The sequence below is a fragment of the Bombina bombina genome, chromosome 6, assembly GCF_027579735.1.
Source record: "Bombina bombina isolate aBomBom1 chromosome 6, aBomBom1.pri, whole genome shotgun sequence".
Taxonomy (NCBI): domain Eukaryota; kingdom Metazoa; phylum Chordata; class Amphibia; order Anura; family Bombinatoridae; genus Bombina; species Bombina bombina.
Window position 1 is genome coordinate 857240297 of NC_069504.1, and position 26595 is coordinate 857266891.

General features: G+C 37.5%; 1 protein-coding gene across 1 annotated transcript in view; it reads left to right on the forward strand.

Annotated features, from left to right (window-relative positions):
* The window catches only part of LOC128663789 (uncharacterized), a 267521-nt gene that overhangs the window by 42284 nt on the left and 198642 nt on the right, over positions 1-26595 (forward strand). Inside the window, exon 2 of the mRNA XM_053718291.1 lies at positions 24797-25186. Within this exon, the coding sequence (XP_053574266.1) occupies positions 24797-25186 (390 nt within the window). The remainder of the gene's footprint in view (positions 1-24796; positions 25187-26595) is intronic.

The following is a 26595-nucleotide window of genomic DNA, read 5'->3' on the forward strand; positions in this document are numbered from 1 at the left end:
CTAAGTTTAAATATCAATCAATATATACATCATCACTCTAAGAGATCTTTAGCTCTGAGCGCCCTTACTATATCACTTTTTCACACATTGTCTCCCTGTTTAGATTGAAGGATCTAAGCATATTAAGTAAGGTGTTTGATCTATCCCCTCCCTTGACACTAGCGCACTATTAACTCTAAATCTCTAGACTTGCATTTTAGCCAATCAGTGCTCACTCCTCAGTAAATTCACGTGTAGGAGCTCAATGTTATCTATATGAAAAATATGAACTAATGCCCTCTAGTGGTAAAAAATGGTCAAAATGCATTTAGATTAGAGGCGGCCTTCAAGGTCTAAGAAATTAGCATATGAAGCTCCTAGGTTTAGTTTTCAACTAAGAATACCAAGAGAACAAAGCAAAATTGGTTATAAAAGTAAATTGGAAAGTTGTTTAAAATGACATGCCCTATTTGAAACATGAAAGTTTTTTTTGGGCTTGACTGTCCCTTTAATGTCACTCATTTGCCTTGTGGAAAACCAAAATCCATGATACTTCTAGGATAAGCTTGGATAGTGGAAATCTTGGGTTGTGCAAAATTATGCAGCAATTGATTAACATTTGGCCACTTTTTTACTCATTAAGCCACATTAAGCTCCCCAAAAAACAAGCTTAATGTGACAAACTGAGTTTGTGCCAAGTTTCAAGGCAATTGATTGAAGTTTAGGTGAATTTTGGTACATTAAGCTCTTTTTACATTAAGCTGTTTACATTAAATGTTTTAGGATTGTAAAAAAATAGTTAAATGTGAATAACTTTTGGTATGTTTTATCAAATGTCCTGAAATTTTCAGAATGTGTTTGAATCGATAGATTAATGTATTGTGGTAAGTTTGGGGGAAATTGGTTAACATCTAAGTTCAATTTTGTACGTTAAGCCACATTAAGCTCCCCAAAAAACAAGCTTAATGTCACTCATTTGCCTTGTGGAAAACCAAAATCCATGAAACTTCTAGGATAGGCTTGAATAGTGGAAATTTTGGGTTGTGCAAAATTATGCAGCAATTGATTAATATTTGGCCACTTTTTTACTCATTAAGCCACATTAAGCTCCCCAAAAAATAAGCTTAATGTCCCTCATTTGCCTTGTGGGACACCAAAATCCATGAAACTTCTAGGATAGGTTTGGAAAGTGGAAAACTGAGTTTGTGCCAAGTTTCAAGGCAATTGATTGAAGTTTTGGTGAATTTTGGTACATTAAGCTCTTTTTACATTAAGCTGCTCACATTAAATGTTTTAGGATTGTAAAAAAAATGTTAAATGCGAATAACTTTTGGTATGTTTTATCAAATGTCCTGAAATTTTCAGAATATGTTTGAATAGATAGAATAATATAATGTGAGAAATTTGGGTGAAATTGGTTAAGATCTAAGTTCAATTTTGTACGTTAAGCCACATTAAGCTCCCAAAAAAGAAGCTTAATGTCACTCATTTGCCTTGTGGGAAACCAAATGCCATGAAACTTCTAGGATAGGTTTGGAAAGTGACAAACTGAGTTTGTGCCAAGTTTCAAGGCAATTGATTGATGTTTAGGTGAATTTTGGTACATTAAGCTCTTTTTACATTAAGCTCCTCACATTAAATGTTTTAGGATTGTAAAAAAATAGTTAAATGTGAATAACTTTTGGTATGTTTTATCAAAGCACCTGAAATTTTCAGAATATGTTTGAATCAATAGATTAATGCATTGTGGTAAGTTTTGGGGAAATTGGTTAACATCTAAGTCCAATTTTGTACGTTAAGCCACATTAAGCTCCCCAAAAAACAAGCTTAATGTCCCTCATTTGCCTTGTGGAATTCCAAAATCCATGAAACTTCTAGGATAGGCTTGGATAGTGGAAATCTTGGGTTGTGCCAAACTATGCAGCAATTGATTAACATTTGGCCACCTTTTTACTCATTAAGCTACATTAAGCCATTTTCACATTAAATGTTTTAGGATGTCCCCATCTATCTACTGTTTCCTTTCTCACAAGACTACATGTTCTTTGAACCAGACATACGGAGTAACAGATTTCAAATCACAAACTCAAATTGTTACACACAAAGCTATAGTCTTGTAAAAAACAAACACAAATGTATCAATATATATTGTGATATGTGAAAGTCTTGAGCTGTGTGCTAGATTATGTAGGGTAATACACAGGAATGGGGTGTCATTATCTGAGTTCACTGTAAAGTTCCCAGTAAAAACTAAATCATAAAAATGAAGGGCCTAGATTACAAGTGGAGCACAAATGATAGAGCAGGGTGCGCTATCCATATCTCAACTAGACATGTGCATTTGTTTTCGGACGAATGCACATTCATCACTAAAATGGGATTTTTGTTTTCATAATTAGAATTTATTTCCTTTAATTTTTTTAAAGTGTTAAATACTTACCTTAATGTTCTGTAGAGCTTGCTAACCCGATCCTCATCTTGCCAGGGCCACAGCCACGCTAAAAGGAGGCTTAGCACGCTCGGCTTTCAGGACCTTCACTAAAGTTACAGAGGAACCGAGAGCATTCAGCCAGGTGTTAGTGTGGCCGGGGTTCTGGCAAGAAGAGGATCAGGTTAGCGCCTTAAAGTATTTTGTAGCTACAAGTGAACTTTTCACCTGTAGCTTTGAAAAATGTATATTTGTTTAATAAAAACACATTTAAATGTTTAACAAAAAATTTAATTTTCATTTGTTTTAAACTAAACAAAAACTGAATAGTGTCGGCAACAAATATTCAGGGAAACAAATTTCCTTGAATATCCAAAACAAAATTTTCGTCCGAAATGAAATTTTATGGCCTGCACATCCCTCATAACAACCCTGTGCTAAAAATAGTATAGATCCTATATTGCAAGTCAATGATAAAAAAGATTTACCATGAATGTTAACACGAACAAATTTTAATGGATAACTCAGGATAAGCTATCATCGTTCCTATTGCTCAAGCAGAACAACATAATATATAGAATATATGCATAACAGAACACATGTAAAATATATTAAAATAAAGTATTGCATAAAAATATATATATGTAAGTGGTGCGGTGCACTAAATATTTTTTCACACCCACGCTAGCACAGCTGAAAGTAAACTTTTAATAAGCTGAAATATATATATGTATATATACATATATACACACCTATAAACACACACCAACAGCAAAAAAAGGTTATGATTTACTAAAGGCTCAGATGACAGTTAAAACATTTTTTTTAGCAATAAAGTATTTTTAAATTAAGGTATGTACATTGTTTTTTTAGAATATTGATATTGCACACTTAATAGTCTAAAGTATAGTGTAAATATACCTGTTATTTGCATTGGGAAACCAAATAAATAGTGTGACTCACTTTATTGCTATATTCACTTTATTGCGGTGGTCTGCAACCCAACCCACAATATCTCTGAGGTACGCCTGTATATGAGTGTATTATGTTGTGTTTGGTGCACATTTATTTTTGCGCTCTTTCAACTATTGCTTATCGCGACCTGCACTATCTTTAATACGCCACTTGTAATCTAGCCCACAGTATAGAATGCATATATAACGTAAATTATAATTTTAATGTTAGTGAAGAGTTACATATGACCTTCGGCCAAACACACCTTTGGGTTAGAGCACCTTCGGCTAAGCGCTTGAGTGCACAATAGCCTTAAAGGACAACTATTGAATTAAATTGAATAATTGTTAAATATATACACCACTAAGACAATGCAATAGCATTAAGTTGAAATTTGAAATGATTATTAAAATATTTTCTGGCATATTTCAAAGTTAATCAAATGTGCCCTTGTCCTGTATCATGTGACAGCCATCAGCCAATCACAAAATGCATATATACGTAAATGCTGTGCACTTTTACACATGCTCAGTAGGAGCTGCAGCCTTGGAAAATGTGCATATTGAAAGAATCACATTTTGATAATGGAAGTACATTGGAAAGTAGATTTTTTCTGTTTTTCTTTTTAATTGTATACTTTGGCCTCTATTTATCAAGCTGTCAACCGCAAATACGCTGGAATTCCACAGCGTATTTGTAGCGAGCCTGATTCGCCTTAGTTATCAAACCCTACAGACCGGCAAAAGTAGAATTCAGTGATGTAACATACGATCCGCCGGACTCAGTCCGACACAGATCGATGCTTACGTCACTCCAGATGTTCTGAATGCAAGTTCGGCACAATCTGACTGCAAATAACAAGCAGGTACGCTCGGCACTTTTCCGGCTCAGCGTACCTGATTTTCAATCCGCCGCCCTGGAGGCGGCGGATACCATAGGAATCAATGGGAGCCTGAAAGCAGCTAAAGCTCATGTTCACTGCTGCCCGATATCCCATTGATTCCTATGGTAATGTCTACACCTAAAACCCTAACATGTACCCCGAGTCTAAACACCTCTAATCTGCCCCCCCCACACCGCCGCCACCTACATTATACTTATTAACCCTTAAACCGCCGCTCCCGCCGCAACTAAATACAATTATTAACCCCTAAACCGCCGCTCCTGGAGCCCACCGCCACCTACATTATATTTATTAACCCCTAATCTGCCGCCCCCTACACCGCCACCACCTACATTATATTTATTAACCCCTAATCTGCCGCCTCCTACACCGCCGCCACCTACATTATATTTATTAACCCCTAATCTGCCCCCCCACACCGCCGCCACTATATTAAATTTATTAACCCCTAATCTCCCCCCCCACATCGTCGCCACCTACCTATATTTATTAACCCCTAATCTGCAGCCACCAACGTCGCCGTCACTATATTAAATTTATTAACCCCTAAACCTAAGTCTAACCCTAACCCTAACATCCCCTAACTTAAATATAATTTAAATAAATCTAAATAAATATTACTATCATTAAATAAATTATTCCTATTTAAAGCTAAATACCTATAAAATAAACCCTAAGATAGCTACAATATAACTAATAGTTACATTTGTATCTATCTTAGGGTTTATATTTATTTTACAGGCAACTTTGTATTTATTGTAACTAGGTAGAATAGTTATTAAATAGTTATTAATTATTTAATAACTTCCTAGTTAAAATAAAGACAAATATACCTGTAAAATAAAACCTAACCTAAGTTACAATTACACATAACACTGCACTATAATTAAATAAATTAACTAAACTAAATACAATTAAATACAATTAAATAAAATTATCTAAAGTACGAAAACCCCCCCACTAAATTACAGAAAATAATAAAATTACAAGTTTTTTAAACTAATTACACCTAATCTAATCCCCCTAATAAAATAAAAAAGCCCCCCAAAATAATAAAAAGCCCTCCCCTATACTAAATTACAAATAGCCCTTAAAATGGCCTTTTGTGGGGCATTGCCCCAAAGTAATCAGCTCTTTTACCTGTAAAAAAAAAAAATACAACCCCCCAACATTAAAAACCACCACCCACACAATTAACATTTGGATGTCCCTTAAAAAGACAAACCTCGAAACTTAAATACCTAGGAATTTACCTGGCACCGGACCCACAGGTCATATTCCAGGCCAATTATAAAAAATTAGAGGGGAATTTAGTGGCAGACCTCTCAAGTTGGAAAAACAAATCTATATCATGGGTAGGTAGAATAAATGTTATAAAGATGAACGTCCTCCCCAGGATACTATATTTGTTACAGACTACCCCTATTCAATTACCAGCTAAATATGTAAACCGCTTGCAATCTTTGATAGAGCAATTTATTTGGCAAGGAGTTAGACCCCGAATAGCGAAGCAGACATTGTGCTTGCCCAGAGAGAAGGGAGGACTGGGAGTACCTAATATACATACATACAGTGCATTTGAAATTCGCACGGGGGTTCCGGTTACGGCGTTTGTTCGCGCTGTGACGTAGGTGCGCATGGAAGCGTGGAGGCAGTAGTGAATGGCAGAGCACGCCAGTAGTAAGCGGTGAGGAGAGTGGTGGCAGCCTCAAGCAGTAATTACACTCAGCCGATTGACACTACGCCACTGGCGCTCCACGGCCAGCAAACACAGCAATTCAGAGGCAAGGAGGAAAGCAGTCTTGGTCTGGCCGAACACGCACACCTACTTTAGTCCGTGGCCTCAAGATCTCTTGGCAGGAGTATCCAGTCTGAGAAACAGCCGGAGCAATTCGGCAGGGAGGTCGCACAAGCTGGGAACATCATAGCTTGGTCCGGTAAAACCCTATATAGGCCTAATAATGTCTATAGGCCACAGACAGTTTAATTACTATATGCTTCGCATTGATAAGGAGTAAAAGCGGGGCTTCTCTTTTTGAAATAAGCTTTTATGGTACACCTTGGTTGGGCACGTTATGAGTAATTACAGCTGAATTGCACAAATTTAAGTCTAGGTCCCGGGGGACATTGATAAGCTTAGGTAAGCCTAGGACATATAGGTCTCAGGGGAATATTGTGCTATGTTGCACAGTATATGATATTATCACGATTCCACTTTTTTTTGTTAAACTAGATACACTTTTATGGTAGACATATGGAGAAATTTGTACACACAGTGAAAACAAAATCGCCAGTAATGGCTCCTAAAAAAGATAAAAAAAGCAAAATTGCCACTGTTTTGCAGGATAGTATATTGGAAGAGAGTAGTAGCTTTAAAATGGACACAGATTCACAAGCTCTGATAAAAGCCATATGTGTGGCAATGTCTCCACAATTTGACCAATTGCGCCAAGATGTGCTCACACTTACAAATGAAATACATGTTTTCAATAGTAGAATAGAAGCAGTTGAACTGCGTATATCAGATATCGAGGATAGAATGAACACAGTAGAACAAGACTCAAGCTTTTATAGAACCTCATTAAAAAAACTGCAGGATAAGGTAGATGACCTAGAGGATAGAGCCAGAAGGAATAACCTGAGACTCATAGGGGTTCCAGAAACAGCAGAATATACCGACTTAAAAAAATTTATAGTAGAGAAATTACCCCACCTGTTAGATATGTCAGACCCTAAACGACAGATAGTGGTTGAAAGAGTGCATAGAACAGGGCAGGAAAGAATTAGAGCGGATGGCGCACAGATACCTAGACAAGTGATAGTGAAACTGTTAAACTACCAAGACAAAGTAGATCTGCTAAATGCATACCGTAAAAAGAAGGAAGTCTTGCTAGAAGGTGGTAAACTATTAATGTTTCAGGATTACTTGGTTGAAACAACAAATAGGCGGAAGGCCATGGCCCCTTTATGTACACGCATTATCAAAAAAGGTTTTGAAGCATTCCTACTGTATCCAGCTAGGATTAAGGTCCGTAAAGATAACACCTGGTTTATGCTAAATACACACCAAGAAGCAAACATGTTTTTAGAGGAGAATGAGTAAGAATATGATTGGTTCTCAAAGAAGACGAAAGAGTAAAATTCTAATTACAGTGTCGATGCATATAATCGAAGATGATTTTAATTATCAGTGTATGTTTTTTGTCATCCCTCCCTCCCCTCCTTTTGTTTTTTTTTCCTTTTTTTTTTTTTTTCATGTCTCTCCCTTTCTCTCCCTCCCTCCCCCGATAGAGAGGGTCGCATTAGGTTTTCGGGATACCCACTATACTATGGAGAATAAAGTAAAAAGAGAATTAAAGTCTTTAGGTTAGTAGAATGGCGGAGATTGTAAATATCAATCTGGTATCTTGGAATATCAGAGGCTTAACAAAACCAATTAAAAGAAAAATGGTCATAAAAAATCTTAAAAAACTTAAATGCAATATTGCATTTTTACAGGAAACGTATGTAACCCAAAAGGAAGTTAATAAACTGAGAATAGATTGGGTGGGTGAAGTCATTGCTTCAGTAGGGACCACCAGGAAATGTGGGGTGGCCATCTTGCTACATAAAAATCTAAAATACAAGATTGCCCACTTAGAGATAGATGTAGAGGGACGGTTCATAATAATGCAGCTAGAGATAAAGGATCAAGTATATATATTGTGCAATATTTATGGACCTAACAATCAAAGCCCAGAATTCTGGGAGAAAATAAAAGTTAAATTGACACCATATATAGAAAGCAATCTGATAGTTGCTGGGGATTTTAATTTAATCGCTCAACTCCCATTAGATAGATGGCCGCTTAAGGCGAGAGGGTTGGGCCGAGAGAAATGCAATATCACTCGTTTTAGAAAATTTAGAAACACGCTAAATCTAAAGGATGTTTGGCGGATCCAGAATCCAGAGTCAAAAGGCTATACATGTAAGTCCAACACGTATAAATCACTATCACAGATAGATTATATATTAATAAATGAAAGGCTTATTGGGATTGCTGAGGCAGATATAAATATGATTACTATCTCAGATCATGCTCCAATATCATTATCCCTATCAATTGGTTCTTCCAGAAATAATAGCCCCACATATCCTTTCCCAAAATATTTATACTCAAATCTTAAATTTCAGAATTGGTTAATAGATGCTTGGAAAAAGTATGAATGTCTGAATAAGAACTCAGTTAAAAGCCCTGAGACATACTGGGAGGCCTCGAAGGCAGTACTCCGTGGTGAAATAAAAGCATACTTACATAAGCTATGGAAAAAAACTCAGCTCAGGGAGGGACAGTTAACAAACCAGTTATCAAATGCGTATAACACATATTTACATATAGCCTCGCCATCTAATTGGCAGAGTTATGCCAACGCAAAAAAAGAAAGAGATATATTCCTCCAACAAAAAGCTGCCTGCACACTCGCTAGGGTCAATGCAAGACTATATAAGTATGGGGGAAAAATAGGTAAAAATTTAGCTAATTTAGTTAAACAAAATCGGGGCTCCAACTATATATCTGCAATATCAGTTAACGGCAGTAGGATAACACAGTCTAAGGATATAAGTGAAACATTCTTAGAATACTATACTCAATTTTTTTTATCTAAGGATATTAATGATGCCAATAAAAAAGCTTTTTGGGATACATGTAGGCTCCCTACATTGGATGAGAATGCTTGCAAGTTGATGTGCGAACCAATTAATAGAGAAGAAGTCACTCAGGCAATAAAAGGAAGCAGGCTTAATAAGGCCGCAGGTCCGGATACATTTCCGGCAGAATACTATAAAATTCTTATACAGCAAATAACGGATCCTTTATGTGAATTGTTCAATGCATATTATTTGCAAGGACATGCTATCTCGAGTAACTGCGTCCTTAATAGTGTTAATTTTAAAGAAGGGCAAGGAAGCAGAAAATTTAGATTCCTATCGTCCCATATCCTTGCTCAACGCCGACTATAAATTATTAACAAGTATTTTGGCGGCTAGATTACAAAAAATTTTGGACAAACTAATCCATCCAGATCAAACTGGTTTTTTAAAGGGTAGGTCCCTTTTTTCAAACTTAAGGAAACTATTATTAACAACAAAATATTATGATATCAGAAATAAATCACATAGAGCTGATAGGGAGGACAAGGCTATCATTGCTCTTGACGCCGAAAAGGCATTTGATTCCATTGTCTGGGATCACTTATTTACCACAGTAGAACAGTTTGGAATTAGAAGTGCCTTCCTCTCCTTCATACAAGCGCTATATGATAAACCAAGGTCCGCCTTAATAGTGAATGGTAGGTCTACAGAATGGCTTCAATTGGCGCGGGGTACCCGACAAGGGTGCCCACTTTCCCCGCTACTTTTTAACCTGTGCATTGAACCCTTGGCTATAGTATTACGCAATTCCATTAAGGGGATTAGACTTGGGGAGACAGACATTCAAATCTCCTTATATGCAGACGATCTGCTTGTATTTCTTTCTAATACTAAGGAGAATGTACCTATACTATTGAGTTTATTGGATGGATTTGGTTCATTCTCAGGTTATGCAATAAATTAAAAAAAATCAGCGATATTGTGGGTAAACAGGACCAGAGAATCTCTGGGGGCACTGCCCTTTAAGGAGGTCAAAATGGTAAAATATCTGGGTATTAATGTTACAAATTGCCCGGAAGAGTGGTATCGAGTCAATGTTGCTGGCGTAATTAAGAAAATCTTAGAGGATATCTCTAGATGGACATCATTTACATTAACATTAGCTGCCAAAATAAATCTAATAAAAATGATCGCACTGCCCAAACTTCTGTATATAATGCAGAACATCCCACTTTTCCTACGAAAAGGAGATATAAAAATATTAAATTCTGCATTTAGGAGATTTTTATGGGGAAAAGCCAAGCATAAGTTATCTTTAAAAAGACTATATCAACCAAAGGAAAAGGCAGGCTTTGCCCTCCCTTCAATCTACAATTATAATCTGGCCTGTTTGATGAAGATAGTTCCATACTGGCTATTAGATAAACGACAGTTAGCGCTTCAGGATGTTGAAAATAGCTTTTTTAAACCTTATACCTTAAAAGCCTTAATACATATGAGGCAAAAAGATTGGCCTACCTTTACTTAAAGAGATGTACACATTTAAAAACCCTATCATAGCCTGGCAAAAATTATGCCTGGCTGTCGGTGCTAATTTCCAGTGTTCCAAATATTTGCCAATACAAAATAATCCACTCTTCCCCGCAGGTTCTGATACCGAAATTTTTAAGAGGTGGAAGGCAGAGGGTCTAGTGTATTTTGCACAATGTATTGATTTAGATAGACAAGTTATACACACATTTGGTTTTCTAAAAGAAAAATATAATCTCCCCAATCGTGACATGTTTGGATACTTTCAAATCAGGCACTTTCTCAATAATACAGTACTTGAAGATTTTTATTTAAACTGGGAAACTTTAAACAAAGCCCTGTCCTGTTGTCAGATAGGCAAAGCATCCATATCACAATGGTACAGCTTATTATTGGTCAAAGAAGGATTATATGGTATGGAACGGCTCTGCGAAAGATGGTCATTAGACATCCCTCAAACAGAGCTCAAGACAATCCAAGACAGTGTTGATAGGGCTTGGTCAGCGACTCCCTTGTTATCCTGGCGCGAATCTCACCTTAGATTAATTAATAGGACATACATCACCCCAGAGAAGTTAGGGAAGTGGAATAAAACACAAAGGTATGAATGTGCACGCTGCCGCCACCCAAACGCTAACTTGATTAACTGTATCTGGGCATGCCCCAAAGTTAAACAGTTCTGGGGAAAAGTGTAATTTTGGCTCTCAAAAACATTAAAGTCCAAAATTCTCCTGAATGTGGAGGAAATTATCTTTTTAAGGGAATATGAAGGAAGGGAGGAAAATATAAAATGTATTAATTTTTTAATCCTATCTGCTAGAAATATCATTTTCTCCTCTTGGAAATCTAACAGAAGTCCTATGTTTACCTCCCTTCTGAACATGCTAAATTCCAAATTAATATATGAACAATATGAAACGCAGATATCTTCTGAAAAAGAAATTGATAACTTTTGTAGGAAATGGGGAGAGTATATATATTTTCTCCAATACACTAGAAGTTTAAAGAAGTCTCATTGCACCATTTAAACATTCTGAATGGATTCAGAATGCTGTATTGAGAGGAGAAATTGGTAGTGGCATAATCGCTTAGTCTCTGGTGGCCCTATTCTGTTGGTGGAGGGGGGAAGAGATCCCCCTCCCCCCCTATATATGTTTTCTTCTAATTTATTTTTATTTTATTTTTTTATTTTTTTCTTCCCTTTCCCCAGTCTTATTCTGTTGTTTTTGCTTTTGGTCATTATATGTCAAAAAAAACTTTGAGGTACAGGGCTCTTGTCATTATCTTCAAATAACTATTCAAAAAAGTATAATTGGATTCGGCTGTTGATTTTGGTATAAGTATTTTTTAAAATTTTTGTTGTATAAGTGGCTGATAGTATTACCTATCATGAAGTGTCTGTGTCATTCCTCTCATTGTTTTATAGATGTATATCTGAACCTGTTAATCAATAAAATAAAAATAAAAAAATATATATATATATACATACATACAAAGTATTTTATATAATAAAGATAGGGATAGTGGTAATGGAAGTTGTATTTAATGATTCCCCGTCAAGTACAAAGTAGCAATAGCTATACATAGGCTAATAGACTTATGCACAAATAATATATACAAACAATGGGCCCAACTAGATAGTCGGGTGGCATGGATACCTCAAAAGCAAAGACCTGCTATTATACAACAGTACCCAATAATGGCGGAACTCTATGATACGTGGGATAAATTGATGAATAGATACACAAACATATCAAACCCACTCTCCCCAATGACCCCCCTATGCAATAACACCTCATTACACTGGAACTACAAAGACACTCAAACAGAACTCAGAGTTCATATCAAAAACGGAATTGTGGCAATATTTAAACAAGATGGAAAATTTAGGGCCTTTGAAGACATTAAAGAGAGTCACCCTGACATAAATTTGAACTGTTACTCCTATACGCAAGTAAGACACTACATAGACACACATCCCTGTAAACAACAACTGATTAGACGGTTAACGCCTTTTGAAAATTTGTGGCACTACACCTAAGCATGCTATCTCCATACTATATAAATTATTACTTTCTGAAAACGCACAACAGCTCCCGACATACACAATAGCATGGGAAAGAGAATTGGGAATAGCCATACCTCCAAAATCCTCGATCTCTACAAAAATACTAGAGACAAATTATAAATTCCTTACCAGGTGGTACCTGACACCCAGTAGGTTACATAAAATATATAAGACAGCAAACAATAAATGTTGGAGAGGGTGCGGTGAAGTTGGGAACCCTACCCACATTTGGTGGAGATGTGGCAGACTTGATAATTATTGGGTGGAAATACTAAAGCAAATGTCAGACATAATAGGGAAACAGTTACCCAATGACCCATTGATTCTTTTTTATATGGCAATTCCCAAAATCGAGAACAGCATAGCTAAAACTTTACTGACAGTGTTAATTAATAGCGCCAAAACACTAATTCCAAAATATTGGAAAATAACAACAGTACCTACAGCATCTAAGTGGAGGACACAGGTGGAACACCTATTGCAGCTAGAGAGATATCATCATTTAAAGGCAGGAACCATAGGGACACATGAGCTTATGGTAGATATGTGGAGGCAACATACGGCTAATCAACGAAATCAGGGCACCCAAAGTATGGCCACATACTGACACATACATCATATACCTCACAGAAAAAACTAAACATTAATATAGATTGTGAGTGCGATGTTTACTGTTTATTGTTTATTGTTTGCTGTTGTTTATTATAGTGCAACAACTACTAAAACACATTTTATAATCACTAAGGACAGATGGTCTCTCGGGAATATTACCCGGAGAGACTATATACTGAACTTTCCAAAAGATGGACTTTGCACTGAAAACTTTGGTGCAGAACAGCATCCACAGAGAATGGACATTAGTTTACATTCACATTTAATGCTGGAAATGGATAACTGTATTGAATGTACGTGGTTCTCTACCTTATTATTGTTTGAACCCAAACAGTCTTGTTATCAACTTGATTAACCAAATAAAAAAAATTAAAATGAAAAAAAAAAAAAAAACCCACCACCCACACACCCAACCCTACTCTAAAACCCACCCAATCCCCCTTAAAAAAAAATAACACTAACCCCTTGAAGATCACCCTACCTTGAGAAGTCTTCACCCAACCGGGCCGAAGTCCTCAACAAATCCGGCAGAAGTGGTCCTCCAGACGGGCAGAAGTCTTCATCCAAGCCGGGCAGAAGAGGTCCTCAAGACGGGCAGAAGTCTTCATCCAGGCGGCATCTTCTATCTTCATCCATCCGGCACGGAGCTGCTCCATCTTCAAGACATCCGACGCGGAGCATCCTCTTCAAACGACTTCCAACTGAAGAATGAAGGTTCCTTTAAGTGACATCATCCAAGATGGTGTCCCTTCAATTCCGATTGGCTGATAGAATTCTATCAGCCAATCGGAATTAAGGTAGAAAAAATCCTATTGGTTGATGCAATCAGCCAATAGGATTGAGCTCACATTCTATTGGCTGATTGGAACAGCCAATAGAATGCGAGCTCAATCCTATTGGCTGATTGGATCAGCCAATAGGATTGAACATCAATCCTATTGGCTGATTGCATCGGAATTGGCTGATAGAATTCTGTCAGCCAATCGGAATTGAAGGGACGCCATCTTGGATGATGTCACTGGAGGATGGATGACGATAGAAGATGCCGCCTGGATGAAGACTTCTGCCCGTCTGGAGGACCACTTCTGCCGGATTTGTTGAGGACTTCGGCCCAGTTGGGTGAAGACTTCTCAAGGTAGGGTGATCTTCAAAGGGTTAGTGTTAGTTTTTTTTAAGGGGGGATTGGGTGGGTTTTAGAGTAGGATTGGTTGTGTGGGTGGTGGGTTTTAATGTTGGGGGCGGTTGTATTTCTTTTTTTACAAGTAAGCTGATTACTTTGGGGCAATGCCCCACAAAAGGCCCTTTTAAGGGCTATTTGTAATTTAGTATAGGGTAGGGCTTTTTATTATTTTGGGGGGCTTTTTTATTTTATTAGGGGGATTAGATTAGGTGTAATTAGTTTAAAAATCTTGTAATTATTTTATTATTTTCTGTAATTTAGTGGGGGGGTTTTTGTACTTTGGATAATTTTTCTTAGTTGTATTTAATTGTATTTAGTTTAGTTAATTTATTTAATTATAGTGTAGTGTTAGGTGTAATTGTAACTTAGGTTAGGTTTTATTTTACAGGTATATTTGTCTTTATTTTAACTAGGAAGTTATTAAATAGTTAATAACTATTTAATAACTATTCTACCTAGTTAAAATAAATACAAAGTTGCCTGTAAAATAAATATAAACCCTAAGATAGCTACAATGTTAACTATTAGTTATATTGTAGCTAGCTTAGGGTTTATTTTATAGGTAAGTATTTAGTTTTAAATAGGAAAAATGTATTTAATGATAGTAATATTGATTTAGATTTATTTAAATTATATTTAAGTTAGGGGGTGTTAGGGTTAGGGTTAGACTTAGGTTTAGGGGTTAATACATTTAATGTAGGTGGCGGCGGTGTAGGGGGGGCAGATTAGGGGTTAATAAATTTAATGTAGGTGGCAGCGGTGTAGGGGGGGAAGATTAGGGGTTAATAAATATAAAGTAGGTGGCGGCGGGGTCCGGGAGCGCCGGTTTAGGGGTTAAACAATTTATTTAGTTGTGGCGGGGTCCGTGAGCGGTGGTTTAGGGGTTAAACACTTTATTTAGTTGCGGCGGGGCCTGGGAGCAGCGGTTTAGGGGTTAATACATAGTGTAGTGTTAGGTGTAATTGTAACTTAGGTTAGGTTTTATTTTACAGGTATATTTGTCTTTATTTTAACTAGGAAGTTATTAAATAGTTAATAACTATTTAATAACTATTCTACCTAGTTAAAATAAATACAAAGCTGCCTACCTTAATTCCGATTGGCTGATAGAATCCTATCAGCCAATCGGAATTCGAGGGACGCCATCTTGGATGACGTCATTTAAAGGAACCGTCATTCGTCGTTCAGTCGTCGGCCAGGATGGATGTTCCGCGGTGGAGGTCTTCAGGATGCTGCCGCTTCGCTCCGGATGGATGCTGCTTGGATGAAGACTTCAATCGGATGGAAGACCTCTTCTGCCCCGCTTGGATGAAGACTTCAGCCGGATCATGGACCTCTTCAGCCCCCCGCTTGGGCTTGGATCAGGACATCGGAGGAGCTCTTCAGGACGGATCGGTGAACCTGGTAGGGTGAAGACAAGGTAGGAAGATCTTCAGGGGCTTAGTGTTAGGTTTATTTAAGGGGGGTTTGGGTTAGATTAGGGGTATGTGGGTGGTGGGTTGTAATGTTGGGGGGGGGTATTGTATGTTTTTTTTTACAGGCAAAAGAGCTGAATTTCTTGGGGCATGCCCCGCAAAGGGCCCTGTTCAGGGCTGGTAAGGTAAAAGAGCTTTGAAATGTAGTAATTTAGAATAGGGTAGGGCATTTTGTTATTTTGGGGGGCTTTGTTATTTTATTAGGGGGCTTAGAGTAGGTGTAATTAGTTTAAAATTGTTGTAATATTTTTCTTATGTTTGTAAATATTTTTTTATTTTTTGTAACTTAGTTCTTTTTTATTTTTTGTACTTTAGCTAGTTTATTTAATTGTATTTATTTGTAGGAATTGTATTTAATTAATTTATTGATAGTGTAGTGTTAGGTTAATTGTAGGTAATTGTAGGTAGTTTATTTAATTAATTTATTGATAGTGTAGTGTTAGGTTTAATTGTAACTTAGGTTATGATTTATTTTACAGGTAAATTTGTAATTATTTTAACTATTTTAGCTATTAAATAGTTCTTAACTATTTAATAGCTATTGTACCTGGTTAAAATAAATACAAAGTTACCTGTAAAATAAATATAAATCCTAAAATAGCTATAATATAATTATAATTTATATTGTAGCTATATTAGGATTTATTTTACAGGTAAGTATTTATCTTTAAATAGGAATAATTTATTTAATAAGAGTTAATTAATTTCGTTAGATGTAAATTATATTTAACTTAGGGGGGTGTTAGTGTTAGGGTTAGACTTAGCTTTAGGGGTTAATACATTTATTAGAATAGCGGTGAGCTCCGGTCGGCAGATTAGGGGTTAATAATTGAAGTTAGGTGTCGGCGATGTTAGGGAGGGCAGATTAGGGGTTAATACTATTTATTATAGGGTTAGTGAGGCGGATTAGGGGTTAATAACTTTATTATAGTAGCGGTGCGGTCCGCTCGGCAGATTAGGGGTTAATAAGTGTAGGCAGGTGTCGGCGACGTTGAGGGGGGCAGATTAGGGGTTAATAAATATAATATAGGGGTCGGCGGTGTTAGGGGCAGCAGATTAGGGGTACATAAGGATAATGTAGGTGGCGGCGCTTTGCGGTCGGCAGATTAGGGGTTAATAAGTGTAGTTAGGTGGAGGCGACGTTGTGGGGGGCAGGTTAGGGGTTAATAAATATAATACAGGGGTCGGCGGTGTTAGGGGCAGCAGATTAGGGGTACATAAGGATAACGTAGGTGGCGGTCGGCAGATTAAGGGTTAAAAAAAATTATTCGAGTGTCGGCGATGTGGGGGGACCTCGGTTTAGGGGTACATAGGTAGTTTATGGGTGTTAGTGTACTTTAGAGTACATTAGTTAAGAGCTTTATAAACCGGCGTTAGCCCAGAAAGCTCTTAACTACTGACTTTTTTCCTGCGGCTGGAGTTTTGTCGTTAGATGTCTAACGCTCACTTCAGACACGACTCTAAATACCGGAGTTAGAAAGATCCCATTGAAAAGATAGGATACGCAATTGACGTAAGGGGATCTGCGGTATGGAAAAGTCGCGGCTGAAAAGTGAGCGTTAGACCCTATTTTGAGTGACTCCAAATACCGGCGGTAGCCTAAAACCAGCGTTAGGAGCCTCTAACGCTGGTTTTCACGGCTAACGCCAAACTCCAAATCTAGGCCTAAGATAGCTACAATGTAACTATTAGTTATATTGTAGCTAGCTTAGGGTTTATTTTATAGGTAAGTATTTAGCTTTAAATAGGAAAAATGTATTTAATGATAGTAATATTTATTTAGATTTATTTAAATTATATTTAAGTTAGGGGGGGTTAGGGTTAGACTTAGGTTTAGGGTTTAATACATTTAATGTAGGTGGCGGCGGTGTAGGTGGGGAAGATTAGGGGTTAATAAATATAATGTAGTTGGCGGCGGGGTCCGTGAGCGGCGGTTTAGGGGTTAAACAATTTATTTAGTTGCGGCGGGGTCCGTGAGCGGCGGTTTAGGGGTTAAACACTTTATTTAGTTGCGGCGGGGTCCGGGAGCGGCGGTTTAGGGGTTAATACATATAATGTAGGTGGCGGTGGGCTCCGGGAGCGGTGGTTTAGGGGTTAAACACTTTATTAGAGTTGCGGTGGGCTCCGGGAGCGGCAGTATAGGGGGTAAACAGTATAGTATAGTGTGGGTGCTTAGTGACAGGGTAGCAAGAAAGCTGCGAAAAAGCTGAAGACCAGCAAGATCGATGACTGTTAGTTTACAACAGTCCACTGCTCATCGCCCCGTACTTGGTGCGCGGCTTTTTGACAGCTTTTTTGATAATTTTGGAGAATGTATTCAGGTCCGCGGCAGCGATGTTAGGCGATCTTAGGTGAGCGTATTGGTGCCGGCGAATGCAGGTAAGTTGACAGGTTGATAAATAGAGGCCTTTATCTGAATCATGAAACTTTAGTGGGCTTTTAATGATTTGTTTCAGTGCGCTTCCATAGAAGTCTATTATGTGAGGACTTTAGTTCCCCCGCGCCATCGGACATCCAAAGGTTAGAGCGCCATTGGCTTTCGGTAGAACTCTTTTAAAGGTACAGTCAACACCAGAATTGTTGTTTAAAAACAGATAATCCCTTTATTACCTATTACCCAGTTTTGCATAACCAACATAGTTATAATAATACACTATTTACCTCTGTGATTACCTTGTATCTAAGTCCCTGCAGACAGTCCCCATATTTCAGTCATTTTGGCAGACTTGCATTTTAGCCAATCAGTGCTGACTCCTAGGTAACTCCATGTGCATGAGCACAGTGTTATCTATGGGGGGTAGTTATCAAGCCGTCTACTTTTCTGGCTTCGCCGGCCCAATACGTCCGCCTAAGCTCGCCTACCTTCGCCGCCGCGGACCTGAAAAAATACGCCTAAGTTATCAAATAAAGCTGTCAAAAAGCCGCGGGGCGATGAGCAGCGGACTGTGACAGTTATCACTCATCCGATCTCGCTGCCCTTCGGCTTTTTCCCAGCTTTATTGCTAGCCTGTCACTAAGCACTCACACTAAACTACACTGTTCTACCCCCTATACCGGCGCCCCCGGAGCCCCCCGCAACTAAATAAAGTTACTACCCCCTAAACCGCCGCTCCTAGACCCTGCCGCAAGTCTTATAAATGTATTAACCCCTAAACCGCTGCTCCCTGACACCGCTGCCACCTACATTATACCTAGTAACCCCTATCCTGCCCCCCTATACCGTCGCCCTCTATTATAAAATTATTAACCCCTATCCTGCTGATCCCGCACCTCTCCGCAACTAAATAAATAGTTTAACCCCTAAACCGCCGCTCCATGAACCCGCCGCAACCTATATTAAACCTATTAACCCCTATCCTGCCCCCCCTACACCGTCGCCACCTATAATAAATTTATTAACCCCTAATCTGCCCCCCCTACACCGTCGCCACCTATAATAAATTTATTAACCCCTATCCTGCCCCCCACTACGCCGCCGCCACTGTAATAAAATGATTAACCCCTAAACCTAAGTCTAACCCTAACCCTAACGCCCCCCCTAACTTAAATATTAATTAAATAAATCTAAATAAATTAACTCTTATTAACTAAATGAATCCTATTTAAAACTAAATACTTACCTTTAAAATAAACCCTAATATAGCTACAATATAAATAATAATTATATTGTAGCTATCTTAGAATTTATTTTTATTTTACAGGTACCTTTCAATTTATTTTAACTAGGTACAATAGCTATTAAATAGTTATTAACTATTTAATAGCTTACCTAGCTAAAATAAAGAGAAATGTACCTGTAAACTAAAAACTAACCTAAGTTACAATTACACCTAACACTACACTATACTTTAATAAATTATTCCTATTTAAAAATAAATACTTACCTGTAAAATAAACCCTAATATAGCTACAATATAAATAATAATTATATTCTAGCTATCTTAGGATTTATATTTATTTTACAGGTAACTTTCAATTTATTTTAACCATGTACAATAACTATTAAATAGGTATTAACTATTTAATAGCTTACCTAGCTAAAATAAAGAGAAATGTACCTGTGAAATAAATCCTAACCTAAGTTACAATTACACCTAACACTACACTATACTTTAATAAATTATTCCTATTTAAAAATAAATACTTACCTGTAAAATAAACCCTAAGATAGCTACAATGTAATTAATAATTATATTATAGCTATCTTAGGATTTATATTTATTTTACAGGTAACTTTGTATTTATTTTAGCTAGTTAGAATAGTTATTAAATAGTTATTAACTATTTAATAACTACCTAGCTAAAAGAAATACAAAATTACCTGTAAAATAAATCCTAACCTAAGTTACAATTAAACCTAATACTACACTATCATTAAATTAACTAAATAAACTACCTACAAATAACTACAATTAAATACAATTACATAAACTAACTAAAGTACAAAAAAAAAAAAGCTAAGTTACAAAAAATAAAAAAGTAAGTTACAAACATGTTAAAAATATTACAACAATTTTAAGCTACTTACACCTAATCTAAGCCCCCTAATAAAATAACAAACCCCCCCAAAATAAAAAAAATCCCTACCCTATTCTAAATTAAATAAATTTCAAAGCTCTTTTACCTTACCAGCCCTTAAAAGGGCCATTTGTGGGGGCATGCCCCAAAAAGTTCAGCTCTTTTGCCTGTAAAAGAAAAATACAACCCCCCCCCCAACATTAAAACCCACCACCCACATACCCCTAATCTAACCCAAACCCCCCTTACAAAAACCTAACACTAATCCCCTGAAGATCATCCTACCTTGAGTCGTCTTCACTCAGCCGAGCCACCGATGGAACTGAAGAGGACATCCGGAGCGGAAGAAGTTAATCCTCCAAGCGGCGCTGAAGAAATCTTCCATCCGATGAAGTCATCATCCAGGCGGCGCTGAAGAAGTCTTCGATCCGGCCGATGTCATCTTCAAAGAGGCGCTGAAGAGGTCTTCTATCCGGGCGAAGTCATCTTCCAAGCCGGGTCTTGAATCTTCCTTCCGCCGACGCGGAACCACCTTCTTCACCGACGGACTACGACGAATGACGGCTCCTTTAAGGGACGTCATCCAAGATGGCGTCCCCTCAATTCCGATTGGCTGATAGGATTCTATCAGCCAATCTGAATTAAGGTAGGAAAATCTGATTGGCTGATGGAATCAGCCAATCAGATTCAAGTTCAATCCGATTGGCTGATCCAATCAGCCAATCAGATTGAGCTCGCATTCTATTGGCTGATCGGAACAGCCAATAGAATGCGAGCTCAATCTGATTGGCTGATTCCATCAGCCAATCAGATTTTTCCTACCTTAATTCCGATTGGCTGATAGAATCCTATCAGCCAATAGGAATTGAGGGGACGCCATCTTGGATGACGTCCCTTAAAGGAGCCGTCATTCGTCGTAGTCCGTCGGTGAAGAAGGTGGTTCCACGTCGGCGGAAGGAAGATTCAAGACCTGGCTTGGAAGATGACTTCGCCCGGATAGAAGACCTCTTCAGCGCCTCTTTGAAGATGACATCGGCCGGATCGAAGACTTCTTCAGCGCCGCCTGGATGATGACTTCATCGGATGGAAGATTTCTTCAGCGTCGCTTGGAGGATTAACTTCTTCCGCTCCGGATGTCCTCTTCAGTTCCATCAGTGGCTCTGCTGAGTGAAGACGACTCAAGGTAGGATGATCTTCAGGGGATTAGTGTTAGGTTTTTGTAAGGGGGGTTTGGGTTAGATTAGGGGTATGTGGGTGGTGGGTTTTAATGTTGGGGGGGGGTTGTATTTTTCTTTTACAGGCAAAAGAGCTGAACTTTTTGGGGCATGCCCCCACAAATGGCCCTTTTAAGGGCTGGTAAGGTAAAAGAGCTTTGAAATTTATTTAATTTAGAATAGGGTAGGGATTTTTTTTATTTTGGGGGGGTTTGTTATTTTATTAGGGGGCTTAGATTAGGTGTAAGTAGCTTAAAATTGTTGTAATATTTTTAACATGTTTGTAACTTACTTTTTTATTTTTTGTAACTTAGCTTTTTTTTTTGTACTTTAGTTAGTTTATGTAATTGTATTTAATTGTAGTTATTTGTAGGTAGTTTATTTAGTTAATTTAATGATAGTGTAGTATTAGGTTTAATTGTAACTTAGGTTAGGATTTATTTTACAGGTAATTTTGTATTTCTTTTAGCTAGGTAGTTATTAAATAGTTAATAACTATTTAATAACTATTCTAACTAGCTAAAATAAATACAAAGTTACCTGTAAAATAAATATAAATCCTAAGATAGCTATAATATAATTATTAATTACATTGTAGCTATCTTAGGGTTTATTTTACAGGTAAGTATTTATTTTTAAATAGGAATAATTTATTAAAGTATAGTGTAGTGTTAGGTGTAATTGTAACTTAGGTTAGGATTTATTTCACAGGTACATTTCTCTTTATTTTAGCTAGGTAAGCTATTAAATAGTTAATACCTATTTAATAGTTATTGTACATGGTTAAAATAAATTGAAAGTTACCTGTAAAATAAATATAAATCCTAAGATAGCTAGAATATAATTATTATTTATATTGTAGCTATATTAGGGTTTATTTTAAAGGTAAGTATTTAGTTTTAAATAGGATTCATTTAGTTAATAAGAGTTAATTTATTTAGATTTATTTAATTAATATTTAAGTTAGGGGGGCGTTAGGGTTAGGGTTAGACTTAGGTTTAGGGGTTAATCATTTTATTACAGTGGCGGCGGCGTAGTGGGGGGCAGGATAGGGGTTAATAAATTTATTATAGGTGGCGACGGTGTAGGGGGGGCAGATTAGGGGTTAATAAATTTATTATAGGTGGCGACGGTGTAGGGGGGGCAGATTAGGGGATTAGGGGTTATTAAATTTATTATAGGTGGCGAGGGTGTAGGGGGGGCAGGATAGGGGTTAATATATTTAATATAGGTTGCGGCCGGTTCAGGGAGCGGCGGTTTAGGGGTTAATACATTTATTATAGTTGCGGTGGGCTCCGGGAGCGGCGGTTTAGGGGTTAATATGTATAGAGTAGCTTGCGGTGGGCTCCGGGAGCGGCGGTTTAGGGGGTAATAACTTTATTTAGTTGCGGCGGTGTAGGGGGGGTCAGATTAGTGGTGTTTAGACTCGGGGTACATGTTAGGGTGTTAGGTGCAGACAGCTCCCATAGGAATCAATGGGATGTCTGTCAGCAGCGAACTTGTACTTTCGCTATGGTCAGACTCCCATTGATTCCTATGGGATCCGCCGCCTCCAGGGGTGGCGGATTGAAAACCAGGTACGCTGGGCCGTAAAAGTGCCGAGCGTACCTGCTAGTTTTTTGATAGCTAGCAAAAGTAGTGAGAATGTGCCGCACTTGTGTGCGGAACATCTGGAGTGACGTAAGAATCGATCTGTGTCGGACTGAGTCCGGCGGATCGATGCTTACGTCACAAAATTCTACTTTTGCCGGTCTCGAGCCTTTGATAACTAAGGCGAATCAGCCTCGCCACAAATACGCTGCGGAATTCCAGCGTATTTGAGGTTGACGGCTTGATAACTAGGCCCCTATATGTTAGCTATCTGTCAAAATGCATTTAGATAAGAGGCGGCCTTCAAGGTCTAAGAAATTAGCATATAAACCTCCTAGGTTTAGCTTTCAACTAAGAATACCAAGAGAACAAAGCAATATTGGTGATAAAAGTAAATTGGACAGTTGTTTAAAATGACATGCCCTATCTGAATCATGAAAGTTTATTTTGGACTTGACTGTCCCTTTAATTTGTTATATGAGAGTAAAAGTGGAAGCGCTGTGGCTTGTGCTCTAGTTATGTTGGCGCACCATAGTGTTAACATCCTTGTTAAAGGACCAGTCAACACATTAGATTTGCATAATCAACAAATGCAAGATAACAAGACAATGCAATAGCACTTAGTCTGAACTTCAAATGAGTAGTATATTTTTTTATAACAAATTTCAAAGTTATGTATATTTCCACTCCCCTTGATAGCAATCAGCCAATCACAAATGCATATACATATAGTCTATGAATTCTTGCACATGCTCAGTAGGATCTGGTGACTCAATAATTGTAAATATAAAAGACTGTGCACATTTTTTTTAATGGAAGTAAATTGGAAAGTTGTTTAATATTACATGCTGTATCTGAATCATGAAAATTTAATTTAACCTGAGTGTCCCTTTAATGATTTTAAATCATTCTTACATAGTAAACAGCTAAATTTTTTATATTAAATAATATTCTGAATAAACTCATTTGTATGTGTGAGTTGTCCCTATTAACCAATGAGCAATAAAAACAAGGTTTTATATGTACTGCCTCTTTATTTCACTTTAAAAAACCCTTTGCCTAACTTTTTTAACCAATGCTCATACAAATACATGATAGAAAAAAAATAGTATGATGTATCCTTAAAGGTGCATAAAACCCAAATGATTCAGATAAAGCATACTAATTGACTTCTGTTATTAAATAATACTAATTTTCTTGGTATCCTTTGTTGAAAAGCAGGAAAGATAAGTTAGGAGCGTGAACGTGTCGGCAGCACTATATGGCCGTCGGTTTGCAAGAGTCATACATCAGCAAGAACACCAGATGTCAGCACTATTTCCTGCCATGTAGTGCTTTAGATATGTGGACGCTACCTATCTAGATATCTCTTCAATAAAGAATTACAGGAGAACAAAGTAAATTTGATACTAGAAGTAAATTGAAAACTTTTAAAAAAAAATGTATGCTGTGTCTGAATCATGAAAGAAACATTTTGGGCTTCATTTCCCTTCTAAATCCATGTAACTTGAAATAGATGAAAATAACTATTTAGTCACTACACATCTTTTTCAATATGGTAATAATTAATTCACAGTATATAGGTCTGGAACAATTTTTGATGATATAAAAAAAAAAAACTATTGTGTATTCCTGATTAGCCTATTTGTAATGGCTACAAATAGGTTTCTGTTATTGATTGGCAGTTGTAACACAATTGTATCTCTTTTCAGAAGTAATACAATGCTATGGAGACAACCAGTACTGTGCTGACCAGGTAGAGGCAGTAAGGGTGAAAGCAGGCGACACTGTGACAATCCCATGTAGGATCAGCTTCCCAAAGGACTGGGATGAAAATACAACTGTAGAAGTGTATTGGAGGGAGGCAACATCTATCCCTTGTGGAAATGCCAGATACATCTACAAACCAATAGCAAAAGGGACAGATGAAAAATACAAAGGGAGACTTTCTATAGTGGGGAGTCAGCATAAGGAGGCATCTCTTAGAATCCAAGGATTAAAGACCACAGATGGTCCCAGGTTCTGCTGCCAAGTGCTGTTACAAAACAAAGAAAGAGAAGAAAGATGGCAAAACCGTCATACAACTGTCCTGCAATTTCAAGGTGATTATTAGACAAGGTCCATATAACAGTTATGCAAATATCAGCCAGTAACTAATTTATTTTTTAGCTATACCAGGTGTGCTGCATCCTAACCCTAAATGGTTTTGTACTCCTGTGCAGGCCCACATTATACTGAGCTTATGATAACATCCTACTGTTTACTGTGTGTGTGTGTGTATATATACAGGTATACCCCGCTCATACAGCGGGTTAGGGACCGGAGCCCCGCTGTAAAGTGAAAACCGCCTTAAAGTGAAACAAGGCAGTTATAGCTTTCTTTTCAGTGTTTAAAATCTTGAAAACATGTTTGAACTAACATATATTAGGGGTGCAATAGTGCTACGTTTAGTTTAACACTAGCACAGCAAGTATTCAATTAGTATTCAATAAATACTGTACCTAATAGTGACAATTACTGTAGTAAAATTTGCCAGGCTAGCACTGAGACAAAGATTGCACTGCAATGCTGTTAACAGAGTGAACTAAGCATAACAAAATAGTGCCATTCACTTTTCTCGCAATCTCACGATGATTACAGCACTGTTTCAAAATCCTTGGAGGTTGAACTTCAGCTCCACAAAGCGCTGTATTAGCAAATCGCTGTAAAGTGAAGCGCTGTAAAGTGAGGTATACCTGTATGTGTATGTATGTTTTTGTGTATGTATGTGTGTGTATGTATGTGTGTGTGTGTGTGTATGTGTTTATGTGTGAATTTCCTCCGGAGATCGGGCGGCTAAGGCAGCAAAGATATTGCAATTTTGCAAACAAAAAAAAAAAATTATTACATTTTTAAAAAGCAAATACAAACCTGTCTGAAGTTTGACCCTCCTGTGGGAGGGACCTCTTGGGCAGTCGTGGACATCGCATCACCTGTAGTTCCGCCCCTGCTTCAAAGAAAAGAAAGAAACAAAATACAAAGCAGCCTATGGGAAAGGAGAAAATCATTAAAAATGAATTTACTTTTGTTGATGATATGTGTTTCATTAAATAAATCAGTGAATAACTGAATCAACTGTATTTAATTATTTTACAGTTTTTTTGTATAACTATCGTATATTACAACTGCCTACGAGTGTTTCGACAATGCATTGCAAAATGGAATTCATCAGGGCTGTAATTACTCATATTGGGCAAGATTACATATGCGGCCCAGGCTTCAGCGCAACTCCTGAAACCCGTGTTGCCTGAAATTTCCCCTCGCACATCGGGGAATCACATAAACCCCGCCGGCAGTTCATAAACTGCCATAAGACGAATAAACTAGCGATGTCCAGAAACTGGAATAAATACACATTTCTGGAGTCGCCAGTGACTAACGGCACTTTAGAAACTGCCGGTGCCTGTGAAAATAATTTTTTTTTCAAAACCTGACACGTAAAAACCCATATATCCTCCATCACCCCCATATC